This window comes from Sorex fumeus, unplaced genomic scaffold (genome assembly GCF_029834395.1).
Source record: "Sorex fumeus unplaced genomic scaffold, SorFum_2.1 ptg000007l, whole genome shotgun sequence".
NCBI classification, from domain to species: domain Eukaryota; kingdom Metazoa; phylum Chordata; class Mammalia; order Eulipotyphla; family Soricidae; genus Sorex; species Sorex fumeus.
Genome location: NW_026606064.1, coordinates 18,097,324 through 18,110,427, shown reverse-complemented (window position 1 = coordinate 18,110,427; position 13,104 = coordinate 18,097,324). Strand labels below are relative to the sequence as shown.

The window sequence follows — 13,104 nt, the reverse complement described above, 5'->3', positions numbered from 1 at the left end:
ACATAAAAGGTAAAGATAAAAAGGTAAAGGCCCTCCTGTTGATCATCGATTTGCTCGAGCGGGCCCAGTAACGTCTCCACTGGAGACTTTGTTGTTACTGTGTCTGGCATATCGAATACGTCACGGGGAGCTTGCCAGGCTTTGCCGTGCGGGCGAGATACTCTCGGTAGCTTTCCGGGCTCTCCGAGAGGGGCGGAGGAATCGAACTCAGGTCGGCCATGTTGGCTGAGTGCAAGGCAGATGCCCTACCCGCCGTGCTATCGCTCCAGAAATTCCAATCTTGATGTTTAACCCCAAACCACAAAACCTTTCATACAAAAGGTCATAAGTACACCGTTACTCATTGCAGCTCATAGCATAATAGCTAGAATACAGAATCTACCCAGGTGTCCAAAGACATACAGATAAGTGGGTAATGAAGATGTGGCAAATAGACACAGTGGGATACTATGCAGCTGCAAGGAATGGTGAAATAATGCAGCTTCTGCAACTTAAATGGAACTGTAGTATATCATATTATGAACAGTAAGTCAGAAGGACAAATACCAGATAATCTTTCTCTTTTGTAGTATATAGAAAAGCAGGACCGGGGAATTCAAGGTGTCAACATGGAGATACCTAGATTATCCAGGACTATAGATTATAGAAATGGAAAGGACTGTAGCCTGAAGTGATAGGGCAGCAGATAGGACACTTGACAACCTTAATTTGATTCCTAGCCCCACAAATGGTCACTGAAGCCCTTTTAAGAGTGAGCACTGATTGCAGAACCAAGAATAATGTATGAGCATTGAATGGTGAGACCCTAAAACAAAACAAAACATGGAAAGGGCAGGGCAGGAAAGAAATCGAGGGTGAAAGTACAAAAAAGGCAAAATGGAGGTAAAGATAGGGAGCCCCTAGCACATTAGTGGTGTAGAGGTGATATGTATATGTCGAAAAGCAACATAGAGCCCAAAAAAACAAGCAGGAAACCCAAGCTGCAATAGCTAAATTCAGGAGGGTAAGGGATGGGGGGACCTTGGATTATTGGTTACACTGGTGATAGGATTGGTGTTGGAATATTATATGCCTGGAACTCTATTTTAACGAATTTGTGCATATTATGCTTTAAAGTTTAAAAAAAAGTTAAGAATTTAACAAACAAAGAATTTAACTCTATGGTTTTGCATTAGATCTCAAGTGGTGGTCAGTTTGCAACACATTTGAATGAAAAATCTTTCCATCTTACCTACACACAACATTTATTTGCCATTTATACATCAATAAAGTTAGAAATAAAATGTGATTAAATCAAAAAGGAGAAAACAGAACTTAAAATTTACAAATATTAAAATAGTAAAAAACTTTTGTCTACTACTATTAAAATATTTAAATACTATTTAAATACAAGTATTTTGACTTAATACATTTATTATCCATTGTTCCCGAGTCTCATATAAGAAAGAGTTTATTTAGTTACTCTGTTTGTCCAAATGTTCATGGGTTGTTTAAATAATGAATACTAGGAAAACTAGTGCTTTATTTATTTTCATATGCCAAGAAATCAAGTTTAATGTGACTTTAGTTTTAAAATAGTTACTGAAATAGTTAAAATAACTTATTTCATAGTAGGTACATTTCTTATGGACTCATTTAAAATAAATATTTAAAATATTTTTAAATTCTATATATCACAGAATATAATTATAAACAAGTGATTATAATCATAGCTACACTCTTCCCTGGGCTATATTTTAGAAATTTTGTTTCTTCTGAAAAAGACTAAAGACATATAATTGATTTGTCTGTTGAGGTCTCCATAGTTTATTTTAATCTGTGAGCATATTTCAGTATTATAAGACAAAAATCAACTATTATTTAGGCATTGGGTATTATTCAGATCTTTTTTAGTTTGTATATTTAGTAGATTAAGATGGAAAAAATGTTACCTGATTTATTTCCTAGTTCTGGGTTCAAAAAGTAAAGTTAGACTTTTATATCTACCCTGAAATTTTTTTTCTTCAATTATTGACTTTTTTTATTGTAGTCTAGTTTTGTCTGAGTTCGAAAGTAAATCTTGGACAAATCTGTCATCAATGACTCCTGAAGTCATATTAGCATCATAGTACCATAGCGTGCTTTTGAAAACACTATTGCTGGGTTTCAATCATACACTATTCCAATACCCATACCTCCACGGGTGTACATTTCCCACCACCAATGTTCCCAGTTTACTTCTCAACAGCATGAACCCCCCCACCCCCACCCGACCATACACAGCTTGTCTCTACACTATAGCAGTCACTTTTCTTCTCTCTCTCTCTCTCTCTCTCTCTCTCTCTCTCTCTCTCTCTCTCTCTCTCTCTGTCCCCTCCCTCCCTCCCTCTCTCTCCCTTTCACTCCCCCCTCTCTCTTTGTACTTTCTCTATGTAGATGCCCTGCTTCACCAGCCCTTATGTCAAGCATCCAACCATGGACCAATCCCGGCCCTTGTTACTACTATCCTTGGGAATGAGTCTCATATTATGTCTTATTTATATTCCACAAATAAGTGCAGTCATTTTATGTCTGTCTCTTTTCTTCTGACTCTTTTTACTCAGCATAATATTCTCCATGTCCATTCATTTATAGGCGAACATTATAACTTCAATTTTCCTAATAGCTGCATCATATTCTATTGTATATATGTACCAGTATTGTATATATGTACCAGTGCACAGTAACAACAAAGTCTCCAATGGAGACATTACTGGGCTCGCTCGAGGAAATCAATGAACAAGGGGAGGACAGTGACAGTGATATATGTACCATAACTTCTTTATTCATTTGTCTGTTCTTGGGCATCTTGTTGTTTTCAGATTCTGGTTATTGTGAATAGTGCTTCAATGAACATACAAATGCAGATGACGTTTCTGCTGCTTGTTTTTGGGACCCAGGGTATATTCCCAGAAATGATATTTCTGAGTCATATGGAAACTCAATTAATAGCATGCTTATTATTTGACACTTGCTTTATATTTTGAACTTGACCTTAAACATTTTATAGTGATTTGAATAGAGCAATTCATACCTAAAGAAATCTTTGTAATTCAGCTTTCATAAGAACTATCAATACTCTGTTATCAAATAACAACATAGGAATAACAAAACATAGGAAGAAATTCTATTCTACCCTGTAGTGCATAAACATATATTAAAAAAATATTCCATGTCACATATGAGTTTCTATTTCCATGTTTGGAAATTACTGAATCAATAAGAATAAGAAATTATTACTGTATATATATTTTGGGGACTTTTATTTGTTGGCCCTGGAATCCAAGGGGGAAGTATGAACGTTTTTTTCTTTACCATTACCATCTTCTTAATTTCAATAGCTTATTTCAGCTTAGGTATGCAGCTGGGCTACTTTGGGTGATAATTCTTATAATAATTCACAGAAAGCATCTTGATAAACAATATTTAATGATAGATGAAATCAATTTTCTTCTTACCTGATAGGAGCAAATCTTCAGGCTTAAATAAATTCAGTACGAACTGAACTGCAATTAGAAGGAATTTTGAAAATAGATTTTGGTGTTTATGCAATAGCCAACATTTTCCTAAAGACAGGGGTGGGTGGGGAACTCCACTTTAATTCAATCTGGTGTGTCTTATATAATATATAATTATATCATTAATAATTTGTACAAATATATAATGATTGAAAAATAAACACATTGGTCTGAGACTGTAAGAAATCAATCTTATAGTATTTTTGGTACTACTATAACTAAAATATTCTGAATAATGTTATCAAGTATGTGTCTGGAGATAATGCTAAAATAAAATGAAACTGGTAGCTAGCAAATGCTATGAAATGCTTACAAAAGATAACTTATCTCAATATCATTCTCATTCATTTATTTTTCTCAGTGAAAGCTTTTGTTAAAGAGAATGCAAAGATAAACCTCAGCTAAATTAAGACTCATTTATCGTTTCAGAGTATAAACTAGTGATTCTTCACTTGGTTGACTAAAAGTGGAAATAAAAGTCTTTTCTACTATTGCATTTAAGTACAGAAAAAACAATGTAGTAACCATAGAAAGATGTGTAATTGTTGAAGAGTGAAAACAAGTGACATAATAAGTGGAGCTAATATTTTGGAAGGGCAGATAATTAAAATAGCAGGTAGACATCTAATAGGTAGCTCTTTTGGACTAAGGTTTATTAAGTAATAAAAAGGTAAGCATCCTCATCTGCACAAGTATAGACATGATGTAGAAATGAGTATTGACACCTAGTATGTTGTGAACAACTCCTATCAATCAAGTTTCTCTCTCCAAATGTGTGTGTGTTTGTGTGTGTTGCATTCTTTCTAAGAGCCTAAATTGAACAACTTTGTCTTTACCGTATAGTGAGAAAATTGAGATTCCTGGACAATATTTTTTTTCCTTACCATTGATACAAAATCCACAGTGATCTATGTGAGTGATCAAACACAGAGATGGTGAAAACAGAGCCCTTATTTCTTTTATCAAATCTCTTGCTCTTAACTGCTATCAAAACAAGTGCATGCTTGGTTCACAAGGTATTCTCTAACAAGCTGGGGTAATATCTGTTAGAAATATGCACCCCTCTAAAACAAAAGCAACTGAGATTGAGTGAGCGGAAACAATGATTATACATTGCTTTCACAAAAGAGACATTGATGAAGAGAGAAAAAGTAAACCATAAATGCCTCTGAGATTGATTCATTAAATGTCTATTGAAACAAAACATGTTACTGGATTATTTGTGAGTCCAATTTCTCGACTTATTTATCTCATAGATATGACTTACCTGAACTTATCATATCATTTTTGTTTCAGCAGCACACAATGGCAATATCATACATAATTCATCTATGTAGTTTAAGTTTCTACTTAGTTGGTAGGCCAAATTCCTATTAAAAAGTGCTCATTATAAGAAAAATAGAAAAAATATACATCAGTAGGAAAATAAAAAACTCAATATTATTTTAGCATTTCAAACACTTCCAGTATTTAAACAGATAAGTGGGCTGGGGTGTCAATAAAATTCACAAAATTTTAGAGATTTATGCCAATGCCTTTCCCCTAGATTTTTGAAATAGAAGTTCAATGGAGACTTGTTTATACTGCTTCTTTGAAATAATGGTGATGATATTCTAATTTTTTTCTCTTGAAAATTTTGAAATGATATTAATACTATTTTAAATAAAACCTTAAGCTTTTTACTAAGTACCTAATTATTTATTCTCAATTTAATAAATTTACTTGCAATTATTTATAGTAATGTCAATGTTAAGGAATATTGCCAGTGTTCCTTCACTACTTCTAAATTCAAACGGGAAATGGGTATTTATTGGAGAAACATCTGTTAGAAAGCTTAAAGGCCACTTGTGGAATTTTGAGAAACTATGAGAGGCTGGAGATTTAACCTGGTACTTCCATATGCAATGCATATCCTATAGCCTTTTAAACAGTATTCAAAACCCAGGGGGAAAATATTTCAAGAATATGTAACAAATTATATACAACTTATTGATAAAATTATTGACTGTATATGTATGTCTTTAAATTTCAGTACTATAAAATATTTGTTTATAGATGGAAATTACAGATCATTGTCAAGATTTTTTATTTTGTCTCCACTTTTGATCTGTTTACAAAATGTTGAAATAATCAATAAATCAGTGATTTATGTTTGCTACTTCTTGGTAATCTTTATTTTTATCTTTTAATAGTAGATGACTGTTAACATTTTATTTAATATTATCAATCACTTAATAATCTTAGATAGATATATATGTCCAAATGATTCCAAAAAATAAATGAATCAGAAATGGTTCACTTTAAAAATACATGGATATGAGCTAAAAACTCGATTACAAGCACATAGAAATCAAAGTCCAGTGAACATGATAAAGATTTAGTCTTTCATGCAATTTATATTTTAACAGTGTGAAAGAGAAAATAATAAAATCTGTAACATAAAATTATATATTATTATATATAAGATAAATACTATCAAAAAATAAAAAGAGAAAGTGCTATTAATTACATAGAAAACTTATTTTAACAGATTTGGAGACCCCTCCCCTCAATTTCTACACCAAATACAACTTTACTGAAGCAAAGTTTGTCTTTTTCCGTTTAGATAAATTTAAAATTGAAATAAAGCTAACCACATAGAACGTAGTGAAGCAAGAGGATTGCAGAAAGGAGTGCTCACATTTTTATTCTGTCCAGAATGTAGGGTCAGAAGAAGCCTTGCAGAAAGAGAAGTTAAGTGGAAGAGGATTTTATCATGTAGTCAGTGCCTCTTGCGCTGTTCCATCTGCCTTTATAGCAGCAAAAGAGCTTGAGGACAAGGAGACATGATTGCTCTATCTTAATTCTTCTGTGGCCTTTGGGAAATATGGGATTTATAAGAAAAATGTATTTGTCATTCACACGTTCAGAACATCTTCCACACATAAATATATTCCTCACAGCTCATATCTCCCCCAAATACTTGCATTTACTTTGTTTTCCTTTTCTTTTCTTTAAAAAATTTTTTTTAAATTTTTAATAGTGAAACACCATGAGATACAGTTGTAGACTTACAAATTTTTGTGCTGGGTTTCAGTTATACAATGATTGAGTACCCATCCCTCCATCAGTGCCCATTCTCCACACCACTAATCCCAGTATCCCTCCCACCCCTCTCCATCCCCACATCCCACCCTGCATCTGTGGCAGGCACTCCCTTTTGTTCTCTCTCCCCTATTGAGTGCTGTGGTTTGCAAAAGAGGAATTGATTGGCAATCATGTTCCATCTATACTCTACTTTCAGCGTGCATCTCCCATCCTGGGTGGATTTTCCCAACACCCTTTATTTGATGTTCCCTTCTCTATCTGAGCTGCCTTTACCCCTACAGTGTGCGGCTGGAGTAAACCTCCTGGTATTTATCTCGGCTATTCTTGGGTGTTAGTCTCCTATTTTGTTACTTTATGTTCCCCAGATGAATGCAATCTTTCTATGTCTGTCCTTCTATTTCTGACTCATTTTGCTTAGCATGATATTTTTCATGTAGTACCACTTGTAAGTAAATGTCATGACTTTATCCTTTCTAACAGCTAAATAGTACTCCATTGTGTAGATGTACCCAAGTTTCTTTAACCAGTCATCTGTTCTCGGGCACTCAGGTTTTTTCCAGATGCTAGCTATTTTAAACAGTGCTGCAATGGACAAACAAGTGCAGATGTCTCTTCGACTATAAATTTTTGCCTCTCCAGGGTATATTCCCAGGAGTGGTATTGCTGGGTCAAATGGGAGCTCAATTTCTAATTTTTTGAGAATTGTCCATACTGTTTTCCAAAAGGGCTGAACCAGTCGGCATTCCCACCAACAGTGAACGAGGGTCCCTTTCTTGCCACATCTGCACCAACACCAGTTGCTTTTGTTCTTTTGGATGTGGGCCAGGCTCTGTCGTGTGAAATGATATCTAATTGTTCTTTTGTTCTGCATCTCCCTGATGATTAATGATGTAGAGGATTTTTTCATGTGCCTTTTTTCCATCCAGATATCTTCTTTGAGAAAGTTTCTGTTCATTTTGATGCCCCGTTTTTTGATGGGGTTGGATGTTTTCTACGTGCGGAGTTAAACCAATACTTTGTATACTTTTTATATCCTTGATATGAACCCCTTGTTGGATGTGTTTTGGGCAAATATACTTTCCCATTCTGTAGACTACTCTTTGTATTTTGGTCACTGTGTCGTTGGAGGTGCAGAAGCTTCTTAGTTAAAGATAGTCCCATTTGTCTATCTCTGTTTTCATTTGCTTGGCCAGTGGTGTGAAATCTTTGAAGATACCATTAGCTTCAAGGTCATGGAGGGTTTTGCCAACTTTTTCTTCAATCTACCTTATGGATTCCGGTCTGATGTTGAGGTCTTTAATCCATTTTGATCTTACTTTTGTACATTGTGTTAGGCAGAGATCTGAGTCCACACTTTTGCATGTAGCCATCCAGTTTTGCCAGCTCAATTTGTTAAAGAGGCTTTCCTTGCTCCACTTCACTTTTCTTGCCCCCTTATGAAAGATTAGATGATCATATGTTTGAGGGGAGATGCCATTATATTCACCCCTGTTCCATTGGTCTGCAGCCCTGCCTTTGTTGCAGGACGGAGGAAAGAACCCCAATAAATAACTTGACTTCACAGCTCAAGATATCAACATAGGGTCAACAAAAGATATCAACATAGGATCAACAAAAGAAGAGATCATAAAACTTAGAGCAGAAATCATTGACATGGAAACCAAAGAAACAATCCGAAAGATCAATGAAACCAAGAGCTGGTTCTTCGAGAAAATAAATAAGATAGATAAACCACTAGCAACACTTACAAAGAAAGAAAGAGAGATAGAACCCTATAAACTGAATCAGAAATAAGAATGGTGATATCACAACAGAAACCCAAGAAATTCAAAAGATCGGTCAGAGACTACTTTGAAAGTCTGTATGCCACGAAAAAAGAGAACCTAGTAGAAATGGATAAATTCCTATAATCTCCAAAAGCTGAATCAAGAAGATCGAGAGTACCTGAATAGACCTATTGAAATCAAGGAAATTAAAACTATAATCAAAAGCCTACCGAAAAACAAAATCCCAGGTCCAGATGGATACACTAGCGATTTTTTCCAAACTTTAAAAGGGGACCTATTGCCATTTCTTCTCAAGATTTTCCATGAAATTCAAAAAACAGAAACTCTTCCAAACATTTTCTTTGAAGCCCACATCTCTCTAATAATAAAAGGAAACAAAGACACCACAAAAAAAGAAAACTACAGGCCGATATCCCTGATGAACATGGTTGCGAAGATTCTCAACAAAATATGACCAAATAGACTTAACAACTCATCAAAAAGATCATACATCATGACTGAGTGGGATTCATCCTGGGGATGCAAGGATGGTTTAACATTCAGAAATCAATCAACATAATCCATCATATCAACAAAAGAAAAGATAAAAATCATATGATCATATCAATTGATGCATAGAAAGCATTTGACAAGATCCAGCACAGGTTTATGATGAAAACCCTCACCAAAATGGGGATAGTGGAAACTTTCCTCAATCTAGTTAAGCCATCTACCACAAGCCTACAGCAAGCATCATCTCAATGGGGAAAAACTGAGAGCCTTATGCCTAAGATCAGGGATGAGACAAGGATGCCCACTCTTTCCACTACTGTTCAATATAGTACTGGAATTACTTGCAATAGCTATTAGGCAAGAAAAAGATATTAAGGGCATTCAGGTATGAAAGGAAGAAATCAAGCTCTCACTATTCGCAAATGATATGATACTATATTTAGAGAACCCTAAAACCTCTACCAAGAAACTCCTAGAAACAAAAGACTTGTATAGTAAAGTTGCAGGCTATAAAATCAATACTCAAAAGTCCATGGCTTTCCTACATGCAAATAGTGAGAGAGAAGAAAGTGACATGAAGAAAACAATCCCTTTCACAATTGTGCCCCAGAAAATCAACTACCTAGGAATTAGCTTAACTAAGGAAGTAAAAGACCTGTACATAGAAAACTACAAAACGTTATTTCAGGAAATAAAAGAGGACATGAGGAAATAGAAAAATACCCCCTGTTCATGAATCAGGAGAATTAACATTGTCAAAATGGCAATACTTTCCAAGGCACTGTACAAATTCAATGCAATGCCTATTATCCTACCTATGACATTCTTCAAAGAAATGGAGCAAAAACTCCAGAAATTTATATGGAACAAAAAAAATTTTTTTTAATTTTGTTTTAGTGGGATTGACCTCTGGCAGTACACAGGACTTGTGGCTTCGCATTCAGGAATCACTCCTGACTTGAGGAACTTTTTGTGGTACTGGATTGGCGTCATGCTTAATGGATTTCCAACCTGGGTTGGCGTCATGCTTAATGGCTTTGCCAACTGTACTATTGCTCTGAACCTGTTTTCTCTGTTTTGAATATTCTTAAGGTAACTTGTTTTGTTAATTCAGTGTGTTTAGGAAAAATCCTAGAGATGGAGAAGTAACTAAGAGACTACAAGTTTGGGACGTCCGGTTCCAGACCCACTATCCCTTCTCATAAGTTTTCTCCCAGGGATGGGAGAATGCCTGGAAGTTAAGTCAATCACCAATTTAATGATTAATTATTTAATCAAGTATGTTTATATAAAGTCCCTATAAGTTCCTCCTCCCCAAAGAATGAAGGTCAAAGAACTTTTATATTAGTGAACATGTGAAAATACAGAAAACATAATATATGTGTAGAGGTGGGTTCAAAGCTTGTGCTCTTCTCCCATAGCATGACCTATACATTTTTCTGTTTGGCCATTCCCTAGTTACATCCAGTAGAAATAAAGTAATACTCCAGTTAAGAAGTAGGTTTCTTGAGTTCTGTGAGTCATTTTAAGGAATAAGTGAAATCCAAGGAGGGTTTTCCAAAAACTCCTTATTTGTAGTCAGTTGTGCTGGTCAGAAGTAAGGATCAAAATACAAGCTTGTATTCGTATTTGACATGTCAGGTTGCAGGGGATGAGTCATTGCAACATTGAGTTTGTTCAGAAGCACTAGTAACAACCTGGAATTTCAGCTGGCAATTGGGGAATATGGTCTTATGAAACTGAGTCCATTTCATTTTCAATTTTTGTAGAAAAAATGATGACTGATATGATCAGAGTGGGCTGGAGCCATAGCACAGCGAGTAGGGAATTTGCCTTGCATGCGGCAGACCCGGGTTCCATCCCTCTGCCCCTCTCAGAGAGCTCAGACAGCTACCGAGAGTATCTTGCCCTCACGGCAAGGCCTGGCAAGCTCCCCGTGGCACATTTAATAATGCCAAAAATACTAACAACAAGTAAAACAATGGAGAGGTTACTGGTACCCACTAGAGAAAATTGATGAACAATGAAAGGGCAGTGCTACAGTGCTACAGTACTATGATCAGAGTAGCTGGGTACAAAATTGAATTAGACAATTGAATTTTTTGATACCTTGCTGGTGTGATGTACTTATATGTGCACACATATACATATAAGCATATATATAATATATATAATATATACATATATACAATTTATATACACATATATAATATATACACACATAGCATGTATTATGCACTTTTGTGTGTTTGTATATATATATGAGAAATATACACACGCATACTACTAGGGCCCAGTTATACACCAAAGTTTCCTCCTCTCACAATAAATAGGTACCAGAAACCTTCCAGGAATATCTGAAGCTTCTTTGATCCCATAACATTAAAAAGAGGGACAAGGAAAGGAAAAGATTCCTTCTTTTTAAAAAATATAAGTGACATAGCCATTTTTGCATGCTAGTGAAAATCATCACTGTCACTGTCACTGTCCCCCCATTGTTCATCGATTTGCTTAAGCGTGCCCAGTAACGTCTCCACTGTGACACTTGTTACTGTGTTTGGCATATCGACTATGTCACGGGTAGCTTGCCAGGCTTTGCTGTGGGGGCAAGATACTCTCGGTAGCTTGATGGGCTCTTTGAGAGGAGTGGAGGAATCGAAACTGGGTTGGCCAGTTCGGCCACGTGCAAGGCAAATGCCCTACCCACTGTGCTATTGCTCCAACCCTTGAAAATCATATCATAAAATAAGTTATTTTATATTCAAAAATATGATACATTCTAGCAGAAAATAGGGGAGTCTTGGGCCACTCCTGGAGATACTTGATCCAATGGAGTAAGCCTGACAGTGGAGTGCTCCACTGCTGACGCAGTTCTGCTCTCCCAGCAGCCATCAGGAGCCATGGGGTCACAGCCAGCAGTGCTGATATTGATGATGGCAGTAGTAGTGGGGATGTGGTTCCTGAGAATCAAACCCAGGCCAGTATACATGCCTGTCAGTGTTTTACCACTTGAACTGCCTAAGGTAAGTTGTTGATGATTTAATAAGCAATCCGAAGTGATGCCATAAAGTTTAGGAAGAAATGATAGTAGACTGTTTTCAAACTAAATCATTTTTATTAAAATATGCTCACTCAATGCTTAATTTCCCCACTTCCCCTTCTTCCCTCCCTGTCTTCCTTTGATTCCTCTCTTAATCCTAAATAACATATGAGTGCATATTATAAGGTGGGGGATTTTCTAGGATCGAGTACGTAAAAGACTGACTATAACAATTTCTTAAGGTGCTTGAAGTTCTTTAGAAACAAAAGGCACATTACAAACAATTGAAATAACAGATTTGTGATCTAAAAAACACAGAGGAGGAAAAAGAAGTCCATTCAGAGTACAAGGACTATAGAATTTCTTTCTCGAGGACATTACTTTTTAAACAATAATATTTAACACTAGATGGGAATTACTATTGATCATCTATCAAACCTGATTTCTTTCTGCAGTGTTTCTGAATAAATGGGACATAGCTAATATTGGTTTTGCTTCAAAGCATCTGCTGATCTCCCATTGTAATTTGTATCCAAACTTAATGAGGTGATCTGATTTGAATGACCTCGGTTTGCAAAAGACTAATTTATCATCTTCCTGTGCAGCCTAGACTCTTCATGCCCTACTCTCAGGATATAAAAGAGGAATATTCCAGACATAGCATTTTCAGTATAGGCATCAAATCATAACCGGACAATTCCCAGAGAAGTCAGCCACAAGACTGCATCAAGAGACAATTAAAGGAAGCCTTCAAACCCCTGGTGTTTACAGAAAACTTCCTAAACAGCACTTCTGTGGATGGGGAAGATCTAAATGAATATTGTTTCACACCCAATTTGTTGTGCATAGTTTATCCTGCTTTCCATGCCAATTAGATTCCAAAACTGCTTTGTGTGCAGCCAGGGAAAGGTATCATCGAACTAAGGACAGGTTTGATTGTACCGAATAGTAATTGAAGCTTTGGCCCCCACCTGGGCCTCATCAAAGATAGATATATTTCTAAAAACCTGTATTTGAATAGACCTCTTTATTTTTAGAGGTAGATTGGACATGTGCTTTATTATTCTCAACCATAAAATATACAGTTTCAAAGAGTAGTAAGTTCAGCAAGAGATTTTTTTCAAAACTAATTTCATATGAAGTACAAATGAATGACAACTTT

The 13,104-nt window shown here is 35.7% G+C and overlaps 1 protein-coding gene across 1 annotated transcript in view; it reads left to right on the top strand.

Annotated features, from left to right (window-relative positions):
- Nucleotides 1-11,802: 11,802 nt before the first annotated feature.
- Nucleotides 11,803-13,104, top strand: part of LOC130043145 (DNA polymerase lambda-like) — a 161,835-nt gene continuing 160,533 nt past the window's right edge. The window contains exon 1 of the mRNA XM_056135443.1: nucleotides 11,803-11,925. Within this exon, the coding sequence (XP_055991418.1) occupies nucleotides 11,803-11,925 (123 nt within the window). The remainder of the gene's footprint in view (nucleotides 11,926-13,104) is intronic.